This window comes from Octopus bimaculoides, chromosome 22, assembly GCF_046866305.1.
Source record: "Octopus bimaculoides isolate indiv1 chromosome 22, ASM4686630v1, whole genome shotgun sequence".
Lineage (NCBI taxonomy): Eukaryota > Metazoa > Mollusca > Cephalopoda > Octopoda > Octopodidae > Octopus > Octopus bimaculoides.
In genome coordinates this window covers 2,201,787-2,226,736 of record NC_142949.1, presented here as the reverse complement: position 1 = coordinate 2,226,736, position 24,950 = coordinate 2,201,787, and the positions used below count along the sequence as shown (strand labels likewise).

Sequence of the window (24,950 nt, the reverse complement as noted above, 5' to 3'; positions counted from 1 at the left end):
GAATTTTTGACTCAGAAATTAGCGACGGGCGAAATATCGCTAAGCATTCCGTCCAGCGTGCTAACGATTCTGCCAGCTCACCGCCTTAATATATATATTTATATATATATATATATATATATATATATATATATATATATATATATATATATATATATATATATATATATATATGCATACATACATATATATGTGTATGTATGTGAGTATGTATGTATGTGTATATGAATGTATGGTCAGAGTGATCAAAAGACTCCAAAGAGGGTGGTGTTAGTCTGCGTCGGCAAGACTTGCATTAGTTAGTAAGATCGATAAAAAGAGTATAATGAGCTTGCCGTAAGAGAGAGTGGTGAAAAATCCGACGTTTCGGATAAAACCCTTCTTCAGACGTTAAGTTGAAAGAAGAGAAAAGAGTAAGTGACAGCAAAACTTTACATCTTCTACGTTAGATAAACTGGCTGCAACTCGTCAAGCCAAGTTCAATGGACTGTTTTCATTATTTTAACTAAATGAGGGTCTATATTGTGTATACATTCTCATTGGCTCTTTTTACGATGCATGTTTACTATGACCGTTGTACGTTGTTTTCTGTGTATTTGTCCGAATTCGGGAGTGGTGGTGGAGGTGATAGTAGTAGTAGTAGTAGTAGTAGTAGTAGTAGTAGTAGTAGTAGTAGTAGTAGTAGTAGTAATGCTGGTAATGATGGAACACTGATTTTTCCTGGAATACCACCAGCACCAACTCTATCATCATCATAATCATCATCATCATCGTCGTCGTCGTCGTCGTCAACAGCAACAATAGACTTGAACGCTATCCCCATGATCAACAGAACGATCACCTGCGCCAAAACACCCAGCGTCCCCACCACCACCACCAGCACCAAAACTAACCCCCGCTATTTCCATTAAAAATGCCCCCCACACACACACACACACTACAACCCCAGCGACCGCCCCCACTAAATTCGTTCTACCAGAGTCACTACACCACCTCTACCACCATAAACACCAACCACCACCAGCATCATCATCATCATCGTCATCAACAATACCAGCATCGTTGTCGTCATCATCATCATCAACATCAACACCGCCACAACCATCACCATCATCATTAACATCATCATCATCATCATCATCATCATCATCATCATTAACATCATCATCATCATCATCATCATTATCATCATCATCAACATCATCAATGCACTCATCATCATCATCATCGTCGTCGTCGTCATCATCATCATAATCAACATCATTAACATCATCATCATCATCATCATCATCATCACCGTCATCAACAATATCATCATCGTCGTCGTCATCATCATCATCATCATCATCATCATCGTCATCAACAATATCATCATCGTCGTCGTCACCATCATCATCATTATCACTACCACTACTGTTATCATCATCATCATCATCAACATCAATGCACTCATCATCATCATCATCATCATCACCGCCACCATCACCATCATCACTACCGTCATCATTATGATCACCATCAACTTCAAGACAATAACCATGAGAGTTGTCACCACCGCCATCCTCAGCACCTCAATACCCGGCCAAAATCCACCATGCCGCCTACCCGACCACCACCGCCACCGACAGACGTCGCGTGACCTTTCAGAATTTCACAAAGTGGATAGAGATGAGAAAGTCGGTCTAGAGAGAATGACATAGTAATGTGCGTGACCGCGGCAATAGCAATCCTATACAGACAGCCCGACAGACAGACCGACAGACTGACAAGCAGACAGGCAAGCAGACACATACATACATATATACATACATGCATACATATTTACATACATATATACATACATCCATATATATATATACACACACACACATATTTACATACATACATACATACATACGTACATACAAAAATACGTACGTACGTACATATATACACACATACATATATACATACATCCATATATGCACACATACATATTTAAATGCATATATACATACATGCTTACATTCATTCATACATACATACATACGTACGTACGAAAATACGTACTTAGATACACATATACATATTTACATACATATATACATATACATACATTCATTCATACATACATACTTACATGCATACATAGATACATACGTACGTATATATATATATACACACATACATATATACACACATATTTATATACATATATACATACATACATTCATACATACTTACATTCATTCATACACACATACATACATACATGCATACATACGTACGTACATGCGTAAATACGTACATTTATACACACATACATATATACACATATACATATTTACATACATATATACATAAATTCGTTCATAGATACTTCCATTCATTCATTCATACATACATACATACATACATACATACACACACACATACATACATACATACATACATATATACACACATACATATTTAAATTCATACATACATACATACATACATACATACATACATACATACATACATACATACAGCTTATGAGGCAGGCAAACTTCTTTACAAACATACCTAGATAATAACTGGCAGAGATAGACAGATATGTAGAGAAAGAGAGAGGGGGAGGGTGGAACTATGCGATTTCAAACATACAACTATATCGACACACGCACACACAAATGCACATACATGCTCATACGTTCCTCTGTGTATGAGTGTGTTTCTGTGTATATATATATATATATGTGTGTGTGTGTGTGTGTGTGTGTGTGTGTGTGTGTGTGTGTGTGTGTGTGTGTGTGTGTGTGTGTGTGTGTGTGTGTGTATGCGTGTATACATGTTTGTATGTGTATGTATATATATATATGGTAAATAAGTAACTCAGATTACAAACACTCATCTCTGAAAGGGTCTCGGTCCGTTGGAGGGTAAATTTCCCAGTTGTTGCTGAAACTCATTTATAATTGCGTCGTCTGGAGCAACGTGAAATAAAGTGTTTTGCTCAAGAATACACGGCACTGCACGGTTCGTCGAAAAGAAGAAAGGGAAAAGTCCAATGGAGGAGAAAAAAATCGTCAACGGCCCACGTGCAGTTACATTTCTGAAGCATATATATATATATATATATATATATATATATATATATATATATATATATATATATATATATATATATATATATATATATATATATATATATATATATATATATATATATATATGATAGATCGCTGACCACTACATTTATATTTTTTACTCCTTGTTTTTTCTCCTTATTTCTTTCTGTGTTCCTTTCAGTTGAAGAGCGTAGCTCGAAACGTCAAAGACTTTCTCTATTCCCGAGCGTTAAACTAATACATCCATTTGTTGTTTACACCACCTGTCTTCGTCTGTTGTTTTTTTCGTAAATTCTCCCATACATATATATATATATATATATATATATATATATATATATATATATATATATATATACAGTGAGAGAGAGAGAGAGAGAGAGAGAGAGAGAGAGAGAGAGAGAGAGAATAATACTAACTTCAGATTATTCCTTGATATGTCACTCTTCAAGCTCGTATGCTCGATTATAAGTTCTGTGTTAAATAAAGACCTACAGGTCTGATGATTACCTTATCATGCCACAAAGCTCGAAGTATCCTATCTTATAATAATTAGTTAATAAAACAATACATACACTAATGGAAGTTTGAGATTGTTAATACTCTTAAGTGGAACGTCTGAAGCATTGCGAATTTTTTCCACATGAAACCATTGGTAACATTCTAAATCTACAAGTAGAGAATACCCACCAGATGAGATGCTGAGCACTCATTCCCACTATTTGATATTATCATGTGTGTGTGTGTGTGTGTGTTAGTGCGTGTGTCTTTGTGCGGATTCATGCTTTCAGGTATGTGCGCATGTAGAACAAAACAGTGAAATGAATATATTTCTGTGTTCTACCTCATCCGTCACGTTTTTTGCAAATAAGGAAATTATCTTTCTTATGATAATACAAAACATTATCATTTATCATTCCGAATAACATTATTTATATTATTGTTCTAATTATTGATACTTAAACGCATTGTTGTTGTTGTTGTTGTTGTTGTTGTTGTTGTACACTTCATTTCTGTAATCATAGTTGCGACTTCACGTTTTTGCATATAGCCATGTAGATTACCGCGCGCATCATGAACATCTATAATATATATATATAAATATATATATATAAATGTATATATATATATATATATATATATATATATATATATATATATATATATATATATATATATATATATATATATATATATATATATATATATATGTATATATATGTATATATATGTATATATATGTATATATATGTATATATATGTATATATATGTATATATATACACGCAAATCTGTATAGATAGATAGATAGATAGATAGATAGATAGATAGATAATGTGTATGCCTATTTGGAAAAATAAAAATATATATGTATCTATAAAGTTATAGATAGACATATGTGTGTGTGTGTATATGTATATATATACTTACATATATATAAACACACGTGCACACATACATTTGAATGTATATGTGCGTATGTGTGTGAATATGCATATGTATATGTGTGAGCATGTGTGCGGTGCGCGCACGTGTGTGTGTGTGTTTATGTATGTAGGTTTGTATATTTTAAAGTCATTATAAAAGGTTATTGTAAGGTCTTTGTGCAATTTGAAATTTGAAATTTGAAATTTTTATACATTTAGTTCTGTGTAAGAAAGTATTAAGATGAAAAGAGCCTTTGGAAGCTTGATGCATTTATTTCATTGTCATCAATCAAAAAATGTATTATTATAATTTGTAAATTTTTTAAAAGATTTAAAATTTACGTCGGCTTTATGTTATGGAAGCAGAGACATATGTATAGACATACAGAAGACAGGCAGAGGCAGGGAGATATGTATATTGGTTGGCAGGTAGGTGGGTAGGTAGGCAGGTAGGTGGGTAGGTGAGTAGGTAGGTAGGTAGGTAGGTAGGTAGGTAGGTAGGTAGGTAGGTAGGTAGGTAGGTAGGTAGGTGTGTATGGGTATATAGTACATGTGTATATACATATATGTATATGCATCCATATATATACATATATATGTGGGGGGGTGTATGTATATATATCACTTATGTATATATCTATCTATATGTATATATATATATATATATATATATATATATATATATATATATATATATATATATATATATATATATGTATGCATGTATGTATGTATGTATGTATGTATGTATGTATGTATGTATGTATGTATGTATGTATGTATATATGTATACGGGTATTAGTTCATGTACATTGGCGAACAACTGGTGGCCTCGGAACGAATGAACGTCGCACCGAATAACAAAAACTACCCCTTCATTTTATCTTCCATTTGACCCCTTCCTTTTAACCATTGTTCACCAATGAGGTATCACATAAAAATGAATTAAATCGATTAAGAATTTAATTAATTAATTAATATGTATTACATAAGTAGTTATTTTCACTTACTTGGTAACAATTGTCATGTGATATGAACGAAACTTCTCTATATTTTGTACGCATGTGTTGTAGTTCTCTATAAGTGCTTGTTGGTTGCTTTGAAGTACTGGAAATGTAGACAGAGACTGTAAATTATTCAATACAAATATCTTGTTTCTTTGTACAACTGCCGCACAGACCACATCCAGGCATATCCCCAACTTATGCCGGTCACTGGTTCCGAGTCATGCGAGTTAACTTGAAACACGACGTAACGCGAAAAATCATTTTTTAAACTTTATTACTTTTTACACATTTCAGTCATTAGACTGCGGTCTTTGAAGTGAAATCAGAATTGGTAAACAGTCATCGATAAATAAAGAAGTGTTATGAGGCCATAAATTAGGCGGGGTCCAAAGATCACGGAAAAAGGAATTGCGAGGGTCTGCGAAATTATTCGAGAATGTGTGATCTTATGAGAAAGACAAAGAAATGCAGAGACCAGATCTGAAATCACGTCTTATGAACAAATAAGATGTAACTGAGAGAGATCACATAGTCTCTCTAAGACAACCCATCACTTCGCATTGAGAGGACACAGCTCCGGTACTACGGAAAGGTGATGAGAATGGCTCGGAAAAGAATCGTTAGATGGATTCTTCTAGTCAAAACCAACTGGTAGGAGATATAGGAGTAGACCAAGAACGAGATATTTAGAGGCAGTTGAATGCAGATTAGTGATGAGGTTCTTATACTTAAAAGGTCGTATACCAAAAGGGACTCGTATGTTATCCACTGCAAAAGGATAAAAGGTAAGGATGACGTCGGCCGCATTTGAACTCGAAACGAAAAGCCGGAAGAAATGTCACTAAGAAATTTGTCCGCCGCCGTGGCTATTTTGCCCACTCGCCGTCTAATAAGAAATAATGAAATAACCTATTAATATACTTACCCCAGTAGATGACTGGTACTTTATTTTATTCTCCCCACCTAACCCCGATTAAAATGAAAGCAAAATTGATCTCAGCAGGAGTTAAAGTCGATACATTATGTCAAGAGCTCTATTGATTTACGAAGAGGATAGCAGATCAATCCTTGTTATTTCTCTTCTGACGTAAACCACGTGATTAGATCAAACTATACAAAATGTCTTACCGTAGTTTCGAACCTTTGGTGATTTTTTTATTGCGTCAATGAAATCTCGATGAGGCTTTGGCATATATCCTTTCATCTCGTCTAAAAACATCTGTTTGTCTGTACAGAAATAAAAGACAAAGAAATAGTGGAAATCTAACATTATCCCGTCCAAAACACTTTGAAACAACAAACTGGTAGGAGCACTGAAACAATACATTTCTGCTCCCTCGCTTAGTTTCTCTCAACTTTGTTTTGAAAAAGAGCCTATGCCCAAAATATTGATAACGTTTACTTTCCCACAGTTTAATACAATTGTTTCAATAGGTACGATTTATCTTATTTTATATTTTAGATTACATTACATTTGTGAACAATGTATGTATATGTGCGTGCAAATATGTATGTGTATTTATGTATGTGTCGATGTAAATTGTTTTGTAAGTATGCATGTGTCTGTGTAAGTTGTTTTGGGACCTGATGTGGCCGATTTGAATACCAAAAGGTTAATGAATGTATACATGCATTAATGAATGAACGTATATATATCTGTATATATTTGTATAAGTGTATATGCATATGTATACGTATAGGTGCTTGTCTTTGTAATCGTACGTGTATGTGTGAGTGAGAGTGGGAGGGAGAAGAGACAGAGTAAGAGAGAGAGGAGGGGAAAACAGAGAGTGTGTGTGTATGTGTGTTATTAAGTAAAAATAGAAATTTATATTAATTTCCTTGCCTTTGTTATGTTTTATTTCCAAGAAAGCGTCCAATGTCTGCAGAATGGAACTCTGAGCCGCACTACCGCCAACTAACTTTTAGACGAGACAAAAGAAAGAAGTTGTATTTTAAAAATAACTTATATTAAATTCATTGACTACTGTAGGCTTTATAAGGAAACATTTTAAATATTAAAGAAATGTAGATACGTGGTACTTCGTTATGCAAACACAATATACTATGTCGTGTACTAAACGTCTTAGAACGTAGAGCCAGCACTGATTCTTGCTACAACGTTTCGTATCGAGACGTCGGATGTAAACAGACAATGTGATCGAAGACATAAGTGGGTGATGAGTGTATATGCCATATTTCGGGGGTTGTTGCCGCTTCTTCAGCACTCATCTAACCTACAATGTGTGCCTCCGAACACATTGCTTATATAGCCACCGCACACATCGGTGGTAAGTTATTGGACATACCAATTTACATATTAGACACATTCCTGAGGTTCGTATGTAAACATTAAAGACTTGTAGGTACGTGGTACATCGTTATGCAAACACAATATACTATGAGGTATACTAAATATTTTTATAATATAAATATTTTTATGGAGTCTGACGATACACCGTAAGGCCAAACCCCTCATGAACGGGAAACCCAGGGTAACCCCATAAACCGGCCACCCCCATTATAATATGTGTGTATGTGTATGTGTGTGTGTTTCCATGTATGTATGTATAACATGCATTCATATACATTCTCTTATACTCATACATAAGCACATATATTTGTCTTAATCACTGTTTCTCCAATTCTGGCTCTTCCTGTCCTTCCCATGTTCTACTCCACAATATTCTACACATTATAGAATTAATAAGTTACCTTCTTTGGTTTATCATCTATTCCCTCGTATATCAATCCTTCTGGTAGGGAATTTCCTTCCGTACCCCATCTATTCTTGTAAGAAATAGAAAATGAGACATAGGCTTTAGGCGTTGGGACTTGACATTTTTACATTTATTTTTACATACGAACATATGTGTTTGTGTGTGGGCACAGTATGGCCAAATGGATTGTTCCTTCTAATTGGAACCATAGAGTTTTTATCACACGGCTGTATCACAGCAGTTATGCATGAAAATAGCGTTGAGAATGCATGTGTGCGTTGGTAGGGATTGCTTGTAAAATATTAAACCTCTTACTGGTTGCTCAAGGGCAAATGATTTTTAGTTGATAGAATAGCTGAATCCTCGTCGTCAAACAGTGGAGACAAACTACTATGAACAAACATGCATACACACGTACATATGTAGAATATATCGATATACACAAATATATATATCGATATACACAAATATATATATATATATATATATATATATATATATATATATATATATATATATATATATGGGAGAATGTACGAAAAAAACAACAACAGACGAGGACAGGTGGTGTAAACAACAAAAGGATGTATTAGTATGACGCTCGGGAATACGGAAAGTCTTTAACGTTTCGAGCTACGCTCTTCAACAGAAAGAATACGGAGACAAGGAGAAAAACACGGAGAAAGAAAATACGGAGAAAAAAAAATATATATATATATATATATATATATATATATGTTGTGTATGTATTCAGATAAATAGATAGATAGATAGAACGAGTGCAAGGAAGTTTAAAAAGATTGTACAATTCCTTACCCGTTTAAAAAAGGCCGCATTTTTTTGAAAAATACTTCAGCTGTTAATTTTTCTGAAATCGAATTTTTAAAAAAAATCATTAAGAAAAGTATTTTTAAAATATAAGGCGCAGATTCGACTATGTGTTAAAAATTTTGCATCCCAACCACATGGTACCGAGTTCAGTCCCACAGCGTGGTACTGTGGGCAGGTGTCTTCTACAATAGCCTTGGGACGAACAAAGCCTTGTGAGGTGATTTGGTGGACGGAAACTGAAAGAAGCCCGTCGTGTGTGTGTGTGTGTGTGTGTGTGTGTGTGTGTGTGTGTCCACTGCCACTGCTCGACAACCGCTGTTGGTGTGTTTACGTACTCCTAACTAGCGGTTCGACAAGAGAAACCGATAGAATAAGTACCAAACTTTAAAAAAGAATAAATACTGGAGTTGACGTGTTCGAGTAAAATTCTTCAAGGCGGTGCCCCAGCATGGCCGTAGTGTAAAAGACTAAAACAAGTGAATGTTAAGAGATTTGAATTTGTTAAGGGAAGTAATTCCTGTAGTGGCTTTTTAGAGTTACAACAGAGTTCTCTCCCTCGATTAAAGAATTACTTCCCCTGTCTGTAAATGCTTTTTATTTCTTATTTTTTGATGTCTTCATTCTTGTGTCCATCTCTCTGTCTCTGTCTCTCCGTGTCTCTGTCTCTGTCTCTCTCTCTTCCTCTCTCTCTCTCTTCCTCTCTTTCTCTCTCTCTTTCTCTCTCTCTCTCTTTCTCACTCTCTCTGTCTCTCTCTCCTTCTCTCTCACACTCGCTTTCTCTGTTTTTCCCCCTCTTTCTCTTTTATTTGTTTCACTCTTTGGAATGCTGCCATGCTGGAGCCACTGCCCTGAAGAGTTTAGCCGAACATATTGGCGTAGGTGGCAGGTCGCAAATGAGGGTGGACTTTACTGCCTGTCTCAATGATCTACCATGGCATGGATGTTCTTCCCCCAGCAAGCTTAATCTTCATATACCATTCTTTTTCGGTGGACTCTCGACAGATGTCCACTACAACTGGCAGCAGAACGGGAAAATCCTTAGTCCTGCAGAACGAGATGTGATGTTAAAAGTGATAAAAGACCCGAACAAGGGGTGGGGATAATTTTGGTATCTTTAGGTCCGTAACTCATCTAAACGCAGATATGAACGTTGAACCCCTTGTCAAAGACAGGCACCAACATTATTGACTAAGGTGTTAGCCGATAGGTTAGCATTTGTCATCGATATTTTGATGGGTAACACATAGATATGCGCCATACAGATCTATGCACAACAACCTACACCTCAAGCGATACAACATACAAAAGGTGAGTAAAGAAAATGATCAAGGCGACACCCTGGTCACTTTGGATCATTTACTAGCTTTCGATAAGAGTGACCGTGAATACTTGGCAGCTGGTTTAGGTTCCATCTTCAAAAGTTGGGTCGCTCTACATATAGCCCTTTTGCCATAGCCAGCGAGAAGAGGAAAATGCCTGCTCTTACTGAAGGTGGTGGATAATATTCATAATGGTGTCTGCTGATAGCCAGATCCACCATAAATGCGATTGTAGCTGTTCAACGTAATTCTACAAATCAGTGGCATCTACTCGATCGTCGGAGTATATGGGCCACTTGTCGAAATCGCTCACGCTCATACGTTCGATCAGTGAAAGCTTCCTGCTGCTACCCTTTCTTTATATGCAAGTGCTCAAGCCCCTATCACGGAAATTAAAGGTTTCGAATGACATCCTGCATCAACTAAGACGTGGGAAAGGTGTGTCGGCATATGCAGACATGCCTGTAATGGTGGTTGGCACTCCGTCGGTTACGACATCGAGGGTTCCAGTTGATCCGATTAACGGAACAGCCTGCTCGTGAAGTTAACGTGCAAGTGGCTGACCACTCCACAGACACGTTTACCTTTCACGTAGTTCTCGGGGGAGATTCAGCGTGACACAGTTTGACAAGGCTGACCCTTTGAATTACAGGCACAACAGAAACAGGAAGTAAGAGTGAGAAAAAGTTGTGGTGGAAGAGTACAGCAGGGTTCGCCACCATCCCCTGTCGGAGCCTCGTGGAACTTTAGGTGTTTTCTCTCAATAAATACTCACAAAGCCCGCTCTGGGAATCGAAACCGCGATCCTACGACCGCGAGTCCGCTGCCCTAACCACTGGGCCATTGCGCCTCCACATGCCTCTAATAGCGCCAGACATTAAACACATGGAGGTGATCAGCATTATTCTGAAGGAGTAGAGTACGATGTTACAGGAACAAATATTAACCAAGAAAAGTCGGTGGACCTGCAACTCGCCACCAGGAGAGACAGATCCATGCTTGTGTCAGCTGCATGGAGAGAGGCGCCTTCCTGTAATATCGGATGATCAAGAATCTGATGGGTTCTTTGGTTAATCCTGGATAGACTCATCCTTTGGGCGATTTGGCTATAATTTTCTTGTTAATCTTATTGTTTTTGTTGTTAATTTTATTGTTTAAATAAGTTTATGTAAATCTCTACTCTACTTTGTATTGCCCTAAATGTTTTGTGAATGAATTCGGTAGACAGAAACTTGTGGAAACCGTCGTGTAAGTGTATATGTATGTATGTGCTTTAGCCTGTTTGCCTATATCCATTGCTTTCTAGTTTGACAGAGGAATTCACACAGTCGTCCAGTGGGATCTCCAACCAAGCCCACGTCACCGGGAGAGCCTTCTTTCCAATCGTCTCTCCAGGATTCCTTCACAATGGAGTGACTGATTTACAAAAGGCGCCAGACTAAATCTATCACAGAGGAGCACGAGCCTAAATAACAGCAACAACAACAACAGATCTGTTTTATGTAAGAAGCCTATGTTCCTCAAAATATCGAACGAAATCATTATTTGTACATACCGTGCATTCTGCGAAACACTTTCAACATATTTAATATAACGTCGTTAATCTCACGCAAGCAACGATTGAGTTTTGGTGTGTCAGAATCAGAGACAGCTTGGATAGCTTCCAAAATAGACTAAAGAAAAGTAAATAATCATCAGTAAAACTTTTACTTTAAGTCGTAAAATAATAAAAATATTTATTCTAGATATTTTATGAAAATATAAAACAGTACTAAAAGTATTGCGTTTATGACAAGCGCATTATGTTTATCACAGGGGTATGGCTGTTTGCCAGGTAAATTTTATCATCAGATCAGAAGCTAATAGTGGAGATGAGATCTAGACGAGATCTAGACGAGATTTAAACGAAAGTTAAGATGGCAATATGGTATAAACGATGAGGTGATGGACTGGAAGAATTGATAGAGTTACCGGACAAAGATCCTTTTCGGTATTTACTTGAGTTACCTCTATGTTCTGAGTTTAATTCCTGCTGCTGTCGGCTTTTCTTTCATCCTTCTAGGGTCGATAAAAAAAGTGCCAAATAAGAATAGAAGTCGAAATGAGCAGCTATAATCCAACCATCAAATTTGAGGACTTCACCCATGTTTGAAATCAGTATAGTACAAGTGATATAGTTGTAGATTGGAAACATCATTGGGAAATTCAATTGAAGACGAAGCCGACCTTGTTTTCCACTTTTCTTTGGTCGATAAAATAATTACCAATCAAATACTGGGATTGATTTAATCGATTAATCTTTCCAACAATGCAAAACTTTATGACAAAGTTAGAAGTGGAAATGCTTTAACTTAGAACTGCAACTGTAACTTTTAGTTTTCGAGTGTGTTCTTGCACCGCTTTTTCCATTCATCTTCAAAGATGAAACAAAAATTCTAAATATTGATTTACAATTTTGACACAAGGCCAGAAATTACGGGGAGAGGATAAGTCGATTACATCGATTCCAGTGTTCAACCGAATCGGTACTTATGTTATCGACCCTGAAATAGTAAAAGCCAAAGTCGACCCCGGTAGAATTTGAACTCAGAACGAAGAGATGAACAAAATGCCAATAAGCATTTTGCCCGGGATGCTAACGACTCTGCCAACTTACAACCTTAAAATTTTTTTAATATTAGTTTCAAATTTTGGCACAAGGCAAGCAAGTTCGTTGGAGTTAAGTCAATTACATCGATCCAAGTGTTTAACTTGTACTCATTTTATCGACCTCGAAAAAATGGAAGGTAAAATTGATCACGGTGGAATTTGAACTTAGAACGTGAAGACAAAATACCGCTAGGCATTTTGCCCAGTGTACTAACGATTCTGCCAGCTTACCGCCTTATAATTCATAAAATATTCCTTTCTGCTATATGCACAAGGCCTGAAATTTCGGTGAGGGAGAGGACTAGTCGACTACATCGACCCTAGTGCTCAACTGGTACTTATTGTGTTGACCCTAGAAAGGATGAAAGGTAAAGTCGACCGCGGCGGAATTTGAACTCAGAACGTAAAGACAGACGAAATACCGCTAAGCATTTCGCCCTATGTCCTAACGATTCTTATTTCTTTATTTCTGGTGCTGTGGAAGTTCATTTAGTTGAGAGTGACCTATTGCTGCGAGGTCTTGTGGGCAGGAGCTTCTGATGTAGCCCTTTTGCCCACGTTTGTAGCGTCTTAACATTCGTCCTTCCACCATGACTCGGAGAGCTGTGCCATCTGGATGTTTTATCAGGTCTAGAATGATTTCTAAGTCTTGTTGGGCGACCTGGATTATAATTTCAAGGCCTTGGCCCCACTAGCTTTGTAACCCAGCGTGGTTGCAGTCCAATGCTTGAAACGTGTAACAGATAAAAGAAAACTTACGATATGCAAATAACGAATCCTAAACTGAAAACAGCATTAAAATGTTGGCTGATACTTAACCTGGATTGCTGCTGCGAATTCAAATTCAATTTGTATTGTGACTGTAAGAAACCATTCGGCATTTTCACCTTCAGTCACATTGTAAAGACATCGGAGGTTACTGGTTAAAATAGAAGTTATATTTGGGCTTTATATAGATAGACGTACAGACAGACAGACAGACAGAGTGTTGTTGGCACTCCGTCGGTTACGACGACGAGGGTTCCTTATGATCCGATCAACGGAACAGCCAGCTGGTGAAATTAACGTGCAACTGGCTGAGCATTCCACAGACACATGTATCCTTAATGTAGTTCTCGGGGAGATTCAGCGTGACACAGAGTGTGACAAGGCTGACCCTTTGAATTACAGGTACAACAGAAACAGGAACAAAGAGTAAGAGAAAGCTGTGGTGAAAGAATACAGCAGGGTTCACCACCACCCCCTGCCGGAGTCTCGTAGAACTTTAGGTGTTTTCGCTCAATAAACACTCACAGCGCCCAGTCTGGGAATCGAAACCGCGATCCTACGACCGCGAGTCCGCAGCCCTAACCACTGGGTCATTGCGTCTCTAGATAGATAGATAGATAGATAGATAGATAGATAGATAGATAGATAGATGCATAATTACACATAACACACATGCATACATTTAAAAACAGCACACACACAATAATTCACCCCAACACACACACACGCACATAAAATGAAAAAAAAAGATCTTTGTATGACTGTTAGTTTAATATCAGGTAATTATTTCTAATTAAATTGTTATGCTCTAACAAATAATTATGACGATAAAATAATTAATTTCTCTTTCAGGTCAGTTTTGTGTGAAAAACTTAATAATAGGGATTTCACACAAATTGATATTATTCTCCAGAACAAATTAGTTGTTAGTTTAGAATATATTTATAAAACATACTCACTCTAACTCCAGGGGCCTGAAGTGTAAGAAATATCATAAAAACAATATAAAATACTACGCAAAAAAAAAAAAACAGATTTTAAAATATATCAAAAATATTTTTTAAATGGATGTAAGAAACGAAACAGCTTTACGAAACTACACTAATCTGACATGTACAGAAATATAAGCTTTTCTGCTAAAGGCACAAGGTCTGACCTTTTAGAGGAGGGGGTTAAGTTGATCACATCGACACCAGTACTCAACTGGTACTTAATTCATCGACCCCAAAAGAATGAGAAGCAAAGTCGACCTCGGCAGAATTTGAACTCGGAACGTGGCGACGTGCGAAATACAGCTAAGCATTTCATCCAGCGCGCTAACGACTCTGCCAGCTAGTCGCCTTATTTACAGTAATATAATACCAGTAATTAGGCGGCGAGCTGGCAGAAACGTTAGCACATCGAGTGAAATGCTTAGCGGTATTTCGTCCGCCGTTGCGTTCTGAGTTCAAATTTCGCCGAGGTCGACTTTGCCTTTTATCATTTCAGGGTCGATAAATTAAGTACCAATTATGCACTGGGGTCGATGTAATCGACTTAATCAGTTTGTCTGTCCTTGTTTGTCCCCTCTGTGTGTAGCCGTTTGTGGGCAGTAGAGAAATAAGAAACGTTAGCGCGCCGGGCGAAATGCTTAGCGGTATTTCGTCTGCCGTTACGTTCTGAGTTCAAATTTCGCCGAGGACGACTTTGCCTTTCATCCTTTCGAGGTCGATAAATTAAGTACTAGATGCGTACTGGGGTCGATCTAACCGACTGGCCCCCTCCTCAACAATTTCGGGCCTTGTGCCTAGAATAGAAAAGAATATAATACCTGTACGAGTAACACGTATATACTAACACAAGAATAAACGAGAAGAAAGTTGCGATGTCGAATAAGGAGTCAGCCTTCTCATTCAACCTCCGTCTTCTTTAATTTATACACACTGGATAAATGTGTGAAACGTTTTATGCAATTTCAAAATCCGTGAACGGATTCTGATGATAATTTTCTGGCCGTTTTGGGTTTTGTGAAATCCAGGTTCGTGTGATTTGTACTGATTTCATGGAATTCAAACCGCCGACCCTAATTAAAGTGACAACGGTTATTTTTGAGTTAAAACTGTTCTAGAGATTTGTAGCAATTGGGGCACATGTCTTTAATATACTTATATATATGGATAAATAGATACATGGATGGAGGGACGGACGGACGGACGGACAGACGGACGGATGGATGGATGGCTGAATAGATGGACGGTTGAACAGATGGATGGATGGATGGATGATTGAACACTTACTTATTCTCATCTTTTTTCCTCCAGTTAATAATTATAACATCGGCATATGTTAGAACAGGCTTCAAATCTAATTCTTCTGATAGTCTGTACCATGGAATCGCCAACTGTTCCGGAATGCTCTGGAAAAGAAAGAAGAGTTGTATTCTAATGGAAACGATGAATAAAAATCAGTCATCGCAATATTATTCCGCATAAAATATTCCTTATGAAGCACTTCTCGTAAATTTTCTCATCATATCAGAAAGTAGTTGGTCCGGATCTTCGTAGATTAATGTATGACGTTTAGAGACTTATGTGGTGTTTAGTGAAAGGGGCATCATCCAAGATTCCTAATTTAACTTGTCGCCCTGTCTAACCCTAAATCTAACTACTTGGGTTTGTATACGATTAGCGAAGCCCACCCAATTGCAAGTATTTGATCAGGCCCCAAAGTACAGCCAGAAATCAATGTAACATGTACATCGTTTTCACAAATAGTTTTAGGTGTAATAAGTCAAAGAAACCCTGTCGGTAGCCCTCGTCCTTGAACCAACAGAACTTCGAAGACTTGATAATTGAATATAGAAATGGGCTGAAAAAGACATGACTAGTACTCACTTTCAACTGAACAGACAGGAACAATTACGTGGGGAATGAAATACAATGTTCAAGAATACAATACCCATCCGATCCAAGAATTGAACCTACGGCTTCCTGATCGTGAATCAAACACATTAACCACCGGGCCACAAACTAAGGCTGATACTTACAGTACCTAACTTTTCCAAGCAATCGCCGATTTAGGTAACAACTTTGCCTTTCATTCTTTCGGGGTCGATAAACTAAGTACCAGTGAAACACTGGGGTCGATCTAATCGACTGGCCCCCTCCCCCAAAATTTGAGACCTTGTGTCTAGAGTAGAAAAGAATATTTCTCTCTCTCTCTCTCTATCTATCTATCTATCTATCTATCTATCTCTCAGTTGAAGAAGTGTACCGGAAGTGTTCACCAGTATCAAGACATACTTCCGGTACACTTCAATCAAAAGAGAGAAGACGGGTGGTACGTAATGTAATTCTCGATACATGAACTATTTCACGTTTTCTCTCGCAGTTTTAACAAGATATATAAATATGTATATACACACACACACACACATCGCTGACCAACACCATTCAATTTTTTTCCTCCGTGTTTTTCTCCTTGTTTTCTCCGTATTCTTTCTGTTGAAGAGCGTAGATCGAAACGTTAAAGACTTTCTGTATTCCCGAGCGTTAAACTAATACATCCTTTTGTTGTTTACACCACCTGTCCTCGTCTGTTGTTTTTTTTTTCGTAAATTCTCCCATATATATATATATATGTATATATATATATATATATATATATATATATATATATATATATATATATATATATATATATATATATGTATGTATGTATGTATATATGTATGTATATATGTATGTATGTATGTATGTGCGTGTGTATGTGTGTGTGTGTGTGCGTGTGTGCATATATTTGTCACTAAATGTGATTAGGGTGTTAGGAAACAACTACACCTAAAGCGCTCCAATGAAAACATATATACTAACAGGGACTTTGATTGTCCGAAAAATACTGATCGAGAATTCTTAATTCTGACGTCAGTTTCGACAATTTCCGCTGCCTCATCAGTTAACCCTCTCGATTGTTCGGCTTTTCCGGACCTACTTCGCTATATTTCTACACATGTGCACACACACACGCACACACACACACACACACACACACACACACACACACACACACATGTATATATGTATATAAACAGGGTGATTATGGTTGAACGTCCACCTTTAGTTCTATGAGCTTGATTAAGCGAAGGCAACAAAGTTGTTTATTAGGAATAGTGTTAATATCATAACTTTACCTTGGTCACTCCTTCTTCTCCTTCTTGCCAAACATAACCTGATGCAATGATAGCAAGCTGCAGATGTGCCAAACGCTTCTCCTTGTGCCCCTTCAACTTTGCAATGTCCAACAGAGTCATCTGAAGAAACAGAAGGATTTTTTTGTCTCTTTCATCGTACACAGAATTTGAGTCAAGCGATTATTCTTTCATTGTTTTTTCGTTTTTTTTTTTATTTTTTGATATATGGGCAAAGAAAGTCGTCGAGCTGGCAGAACCGTTAGCACGCCGGGCGAAATCCTTAGTAGCATTTCGTCTGCCGCTACGTTCTGAGTTCAATTTCCGCCGAGGTCGACTTTGCCTTTCGTCCTTTCGGGGTCGATAAATTAAGTACCAGTTACGCACTGGGGTCGATGTAATCGACTTAATCCATTTATCTGCCCTTGTTTGTCTCCTCTATGTTTAGCCCCTTGTGGGTTATCATGCATTATCTGATAGCTCTGAAATTTCGATGATGTGATTACTTAGAATGACATTGTAGGGTAGGTGTAAAGACCAAATCTGGCCAGTTTGAACATAAAGCATGGAAAATATCTTGGCCGGATATGGTTGGTTTAAATGCTACAGGGTTAAGAACAGCAACAATAACAACATCGGTAACAACAACAACAAAACTAAGCATTAAGTACAATTGCTATATTTTTACGTACGTTGTTAACTTTATTCCGAAGTTTTTTGGTTTCAACAAGTTTCGGCATGTTTTTCGCCAACTCATTCCACGTTTCAAAGTAACTTGGTAGTTTCTCCTGTAAAAATGAAACAGAAATTTCCAACAGAGCACCACAAAGTCTGTAAGATGAATGCGACCGTGTATATCGCTCGTACTACGTGCCAGATATTCAGGAAAGTTGGACGGTAATATTGGTTCCTGCTCCGATTCTTTGACTGACAAATTACTTAACGAGCCCAGAAGGATAAATGCTAAAATTCAAACCCCGATCTGAGTTGAACTGTTACTTAACTGGAAAAATATTTTGTCGACCCCCTGAAGGGCGAAAGACAACATTAGATAGACAGACAGACGGACGGACGGACGAATGGGTAGATTAAAAGCTAGCACACCAAGAATGCACACGTAACTACATTTCCTTATTAAGATATTGCGTAATGAAATCAGTTCATTCTTTTTGAATAACCTTGTATATCTATAGTTACTGTTGTATGTTAATCAAAATGCATAATTAAAATTGGGAATTGTGGAAATATTATTTGTAGAGTTATTATAGAACAAAGCAGGAAAATAGAAGTTTTTTTTTTTTTTTTTTTTTTGGTATTATTTATTCTCCATTACACATGTTTCATTTGCGAATAGGAATTACAAAGATTTACATATTATATAGACATGTGAGCAATTTCCTGTTAGAAATACTTCAGTCAAATATGAAATTCCTTACATGTCTGTATAACATGTAAATATTTGTAATTCCTTTTAGAAAATGAAACATGTATAATGGAGAGTAAATAATATCAAAAAATGTCCATATTTCCCGTTTTGTTATATAAATAAATGGATAGAAGGATAGATAGATAGATAGATAGATAGATAGATAGATAGATAGATAGATAGATAGATAGATAGATCAATAGATAGACAGATAAATACATAGATACATACATACATACATACATACACATAACCACACACATGCAAATATACAAATATATTTTACTTGTTTAGTTTTTTTAAGTGAGACAAATGAGTTTAAAGCATATTAATTTTCACATAATTACGACTGTACATTCTCTGACTTTGATTTTAGCCATGATTTATACGGGTATCTACCAACACCTGGCAATAATGAGCTTCTATTGTGTGACATATTAAATTACGTTATGCTACCCAACTGCTGCAGCTCACGTTTCCTTCAGTTTTAGTCCAGTAGAGGTCGATGCTAGGTGCTTGTTTGTATTCTGATGACTTTTTAGTTACCCTGTGTTGTGTTAGTTACAAATTCATGTAATAAGCTGCACTTGAAGTGTTAAAAACATGTTATTTCAATTCCAGGCCGAGACGGGTAAACAAAGAGATCTTAGTCGCCATAAAATTGGAGAAATAGAAGTGTATTCGAGGGATACCTCATTAAAATTTCCACAAAAGATTATGGTTTAGGGGACAATTTCTGCCCATGGAACTGCACCATTACTTGTAGACGAGATCGCCGATTTACAAGTACACTCGGACGGAATTGTAGATTTCTTTTTTAAAAGACAAGTCTAGAGCTGTTTGCATAAAAGAAGCTTTTTTTCTTGTTTCTATAAATTTCTCGGTAACACCCAGAAGCATTTGTTATGGTATTAGAAACTTTTGTTGCACATCATTCAAAATCTGGATCTTCTACTTGAAAAATAAAACTCGTAAACCCGGAATCTCGTAAAACCGGTCCTCGTAAAGTGAAGTATTACTGTATATATATATATATATATATATATATATATATATATATATATATATATATATATATATACTGTATATAAGACGCAGGAGTAACTGTGTGGTAAGAATTTGTTTTCCAACCACATGGTTCCGGGTTCAGTCATTTGACTGCATGGCGGCAATCAAATGACTGAAACAAGTAAAAGAATAAAAGAATATATATATATATATATACATACATATATATATATATATATGTATGTATATATATATATATATATATATGTGTATATATATATATATATATATATATATATATATATATATATATATATATATATATATATATATATATACATATATATATATATATATACATATATATATATATACATATATATATATATACATATATATATATATATATATATACATATATATATATATATACACACATATATATATATATATACATATATATATATATATATATATATATATATATATATAGCAAATGAAAGACAGAAGATCTCCAAGTGTGTAACCATAGAGAGAATCAACACAAGGATAGATAGATAGATAGATAGATAGATAGATAGATAGATAGATAGATAGATAGATAGATAGATAGATAGATAGATAGACAGACAGACAGATAGATAGATAGATCCAGCATATGACTGAAATAACTGGCGACCACTGAGTGAAATAAATCATAGGAAGAGAAAATATATTGCCAAAACAGTGACACTGAAAGCGCAAATATAAACCAAATGGAAGCACAATTAAGACAATAACTCACCAGCGGGTCACCAAGTATGTAACCATAGAGAGGATCAATGCAAAACAAACCCTGTTTGAAGTCGGCAACTATCTTACATTCCATCGTCCAATACTTGTCTTATGGTAGCACTTTCGTTTTACGTATTTAAGCAAATGGAGATACTTATGAGGTTTTGATTGAGTGTAGATTGAAATGGAAATGTACTGTAGCTTGAGTTGAGTGTGAAGGCGTTATCCAAATATATCGGGTGTCGAATAACGTGAATCTTGTATTGTGTATAGTGTAGTGTTGTGTAATAATGTAGACTATGTAGCGAATGTTGCATGTATAGAGTGTTTCCTGAGGGTGGCTTTGATATTTATACACTCAGCGAGCGGTATGTATACATGTGTACGTCTGAATGCATATATGTATTTGTGTTTATGTGTGCATGTGTATGTGTGTGTGTATGCTTGTGTTTCTGAGGTGTGTTTGCGTATGTTTTTATACACGTCATTGTCATTAAATTAACCATCCAAAGTAATAAACTCTAGAAATTTGTTGTTTAATTAAGCAATATGTGTGTGTGTGTGTGCGCGCGTGCGTGTGTGTGTGTGTGTGTGTGTGTGTGTGTGTGTGTGTGTGTGTGTGTGTGTGTGTGTGTGTGTGTGTGTGTGTGTGTCCATGTGTGTTTCTATGTGTGTATGTGTGTGTGAGTTTATATCAATGTGTGCAGTTTTGAGTGTTTGTGTGTGTGTATATATATATATATATATATATATATATATATATAAAGATTAAAAGAACATAGAGATATATGATTGACACATATATTTAATTTATTAACATTATAATATAATTATATTACAATATAAGAATGCAAAAACAAATATTTGTCCTACAATTTGTTTCGATTCATACCCATAAAAATGAATTTATAAAAAATTCATATTTATAGGTATGTATCTCAACAGGCAAAAATTCCATGCAAAGATTGCTAAATCATAGAATAGACTGAATTAAATATACTTGTGTTCGTAAGCGTGAGCGTTAAAATTTTAAACTATAATAAAAATAAAGATTTAAGAATTCAAATAAATAAAATAACTAAATAAGAACTAGTACAACGGTCATTAAATATTCTCATGCACTTTTAAGAATATTAATCTAAAAATATTTTAATCTAAAAATATTTTAATCTAAAAATATTTCTACCTATTATATATTATATAAAAAATCTAAATAATATGCTAAGAAGTTATGGCGGAGTAGAAAATATTTTCTTCAATTCTTCATACTATTATGAAAAAATATATCTTTTATTCAGACAAAATATTCAGAAGCATTCGTTAATCTCAAAGAAAAAAAACAACTCGCTGTTAATCTTGGCTAAATAGCAAAAAATTTTATTAAAATACTTATCTTCACTAGGTCACTACTAAATAATATATTCATTATTTATAATCACCATACTAAAATTGCAATCAAAATAAAAATCACGAAGTTTTATTAAGAAAATAAATTTCGTAAAAAATGAAAACATAAATATACATCAATATAATAATAACATAATCATATTCTTTTCTACACAAGGCACAAGGCCTGAAATTGGCGGGGAGGAAGGGGCCAGTCGATTAGATCGAACCAGTACGCAACTGGTACTTAATTTATCGAACTCGAAAGGATGACAGGGAAAGTCATCACGTAAATAATGCGTGTTTTGAATTGCGTGAACTAAAAGTCGGAGGCGGAAAGGGATCAACTACCTTCACCAACTTACTGGAAAGCAGGTTGTCATTTTATCTTGTACTTATACTTAGTGCAAGTTTTGAAGAGTGTAGTTCGATTTTAACAATTAGTTTTTCAAAGTTGTAATGGAAGTGACAAAAAGGCAGCAACGCAACGGAAAGTGCACGGAATATTAATGCAGTATATGGGGATCGGACAATAAGCGTAAACCAGTCTCAACGGTGGTTCCAGAAATTCCGAGCCGGAAACTACAGCCTAGAAGATGAGCCTCGTTCTGGAAGATCTGTAGAGCTCGACGAGGACGTCTTGCAATCCCTGGTGGGGCAATATTCCATCGTAACTGCTGTGGAACTAGCAGAAAAGCTTGGATTTGGTCATTCAACCAGTCATCAACACCAGTGCTAGAAGAAAGATGAGCATCTTTGGTTTCAAAACGAAAGATGTTCTTCCATCAGGATAATGCTCGGCCACATACAACGAGGATGATTGATATTCTAAAGGCTAGAGAAGTTTGAATGGGAAGCGATGCCCCACCCATCATCTTCGCCGGACATTTCCCCATCTGATTACCATTTATTCAGCAGTCTTTAAAATCATTTGGCTGGAAAAAATATGAATTCTGTAGACGATTTCAGAACAGTACTGGAGGAGTATATTTTTCATTACGAACAAGTTAATTTTGGAAGAGGGACCTTGTAAGCCTACCAGATAGGTGGAAGAACATTGTAGAAAATGAAGGAGAGTATATTTTAGATTAAAAAAAGGATTTTGTTTATCTTAATTTTGAAAAATAAATGAAGTATAAAAAAACCATATTATTTATGAGATGACCCAATATAATGTAATACTAAATTAATTTATTAATCTACTGAAATATTATAAATATTTAGTAAGAGTTAACTATAAGGCCATTCCACAGTATTTTGTTCACAAGAAAATCAAAAATGAAGTTTGTTTATTTGGAAAAAAAATTCTTATTACAGTGATGTACTTGCATAGCAAGTGATCTGATCTGAGATCGTGTGCTGAAACAAAAACAATTGCAGCGTGGAAGGTGTTTATAAGCCATTTAAAATAACACACAAAAACCGTTTGATTCACTTCAACATTTAAATTTAATTTGTCCAAATATTTTCGTCGCTTCGAGACCGCGACCTGTTCACTGACAAAATTCCGTGCTGCATAATAGTCATAATAGTTTGTGAAAACGGGAAAAATAATTCTTGGTCTATTGTTGCTTATGCATAATTTATCCTAATTTTTCATAATTTCTAATTTTGGCCGTTGCGGAGGGGAATTTTTTTTAACAACGTTACTTGTCCAATAAATGATTTTCCCCTCCACAACATTTTAAGGCCTTTAAGTCTTGTTAGTTCTCGCACAAATGGCCAATTTAGAACTTGCATTTCAGTACCTCTGTTTTTAGGCCAGAGCTACTCAATAATGTTTTCAAAATGGTTACATTTTTTTTTTTTGTTCTGTCCAAGGTACATAAGTATTTTTCTGTTGCGGGGGGGGGGGGTGTTTGTAGCAGAAAAAAGTCTGAAGTTCTAATGCAAACAGTCTGCAGTCTTGAGCAGATATGTTGCGTAGATAGAAAATGTCCAAAATGTAGAGTTAGTGAGCCAGTAGGTGAAGTGTTTGCTGATGCTAATGAGGATTCCATGGTGTCTTATTATCGGTGGGTGACGGGCGAAGATAAGCGAGTAAGAAAGCTGTTGCAAGAATGCTGAGGCATTCTACAGCTTCAGGAAGATCGTCATATAAAAAAGTCACACAGTGGCACAGGTCAAAATATTCTATTGGTTTCATTTTTTTATGATGATTTAGTCATGCGGTGAGATGAGGGGAAAATAAATTCAAATAAATAAAATTAATCCTTCTTAATACCAATTCTAGAAGTTCCCGTTTTTCTTCCAAAATTCACATAGCGTTGGTAGATGGTTTCCTCTTGACTGCAACTGGGGTAGTAGTAGTAGTAGTAGCAGCAGCAGCGTAATGTTTGCTAAACTTAATTCTGCTAGAAAAAGGGAATAAGTTTTTTT

General features: G+C 35.9%; 2 protein-coding genes across 3 annotated transcripts in view; one reads left to right on the top strand and one right to left on the bottom strand.

The window, feature by feature from the left end:
• Positions 1-21,511, bottom strand: part of LOC106881174 (myoglobin-like) — a 28,363-nt gene extending 6,852 nt beyond the window's left edge. Inside the window, exons 1-12 of one of the 2 annotated variants that reach the window (XM_089339551.1) lie at positions 21,196-21,511; positions 18,670-18,765; positions 17,981-18,100; positions 16,089-16,207; positions 14,772-14,786; positions 13,864-13,963; positions 11,951-12,068; positions 9,062-9,113; positions 8,241-8,310; positions 7,372-7,447; positions 6,654-6,752; positions 5,529-5,625 (exon numbers count right to left, since the gene is read on the bottom strand). In XM_089339551.1, coding sequence (XP_089195677.1) covers positions 5,529-5,625; positions 6,654-6,752; positions 7,372-7,447; positions 8,241-8,310; positions 9,062-9,113; positions 11,951-12,068; positions 13,864-13,963; positions 14,772-14,786; positions 16,089-16,207; positions 17,981-18,100; positions 18,670-18,765; positions 21,196-21,279 — 1,046 coding nt within the window. In that variant the 5' untranslated portion in view covers positions 21,280-21,511. Of the gene's footprint in view, positions 1-5,528; positions 5,626-6,653; positions 6,753-7,371; positions 7,448-8,240; positions 8,311-9,061; positions 9,114-11,950; positions 12,069-13,863; positions 13,964-14,771; positions 14,787-16,088; positions 16,208-17,980; positions 18,101-18,669; positions 18,766-21,195 lie in introns of those variants that run through there. The other variant, XM_089339552.1, reaches the window with a different exon arrangement.
• The window catches only part of LOC106880045 (transcription elongation factor, mitochondrial), a 128,147-nt gene that overhangs the window by 86,330 nt on the left and 16,867 nt on the right, over positions 1-24,950 (top strand). The gene's annotated exons all lie outside the window — the stretch shown is intronic.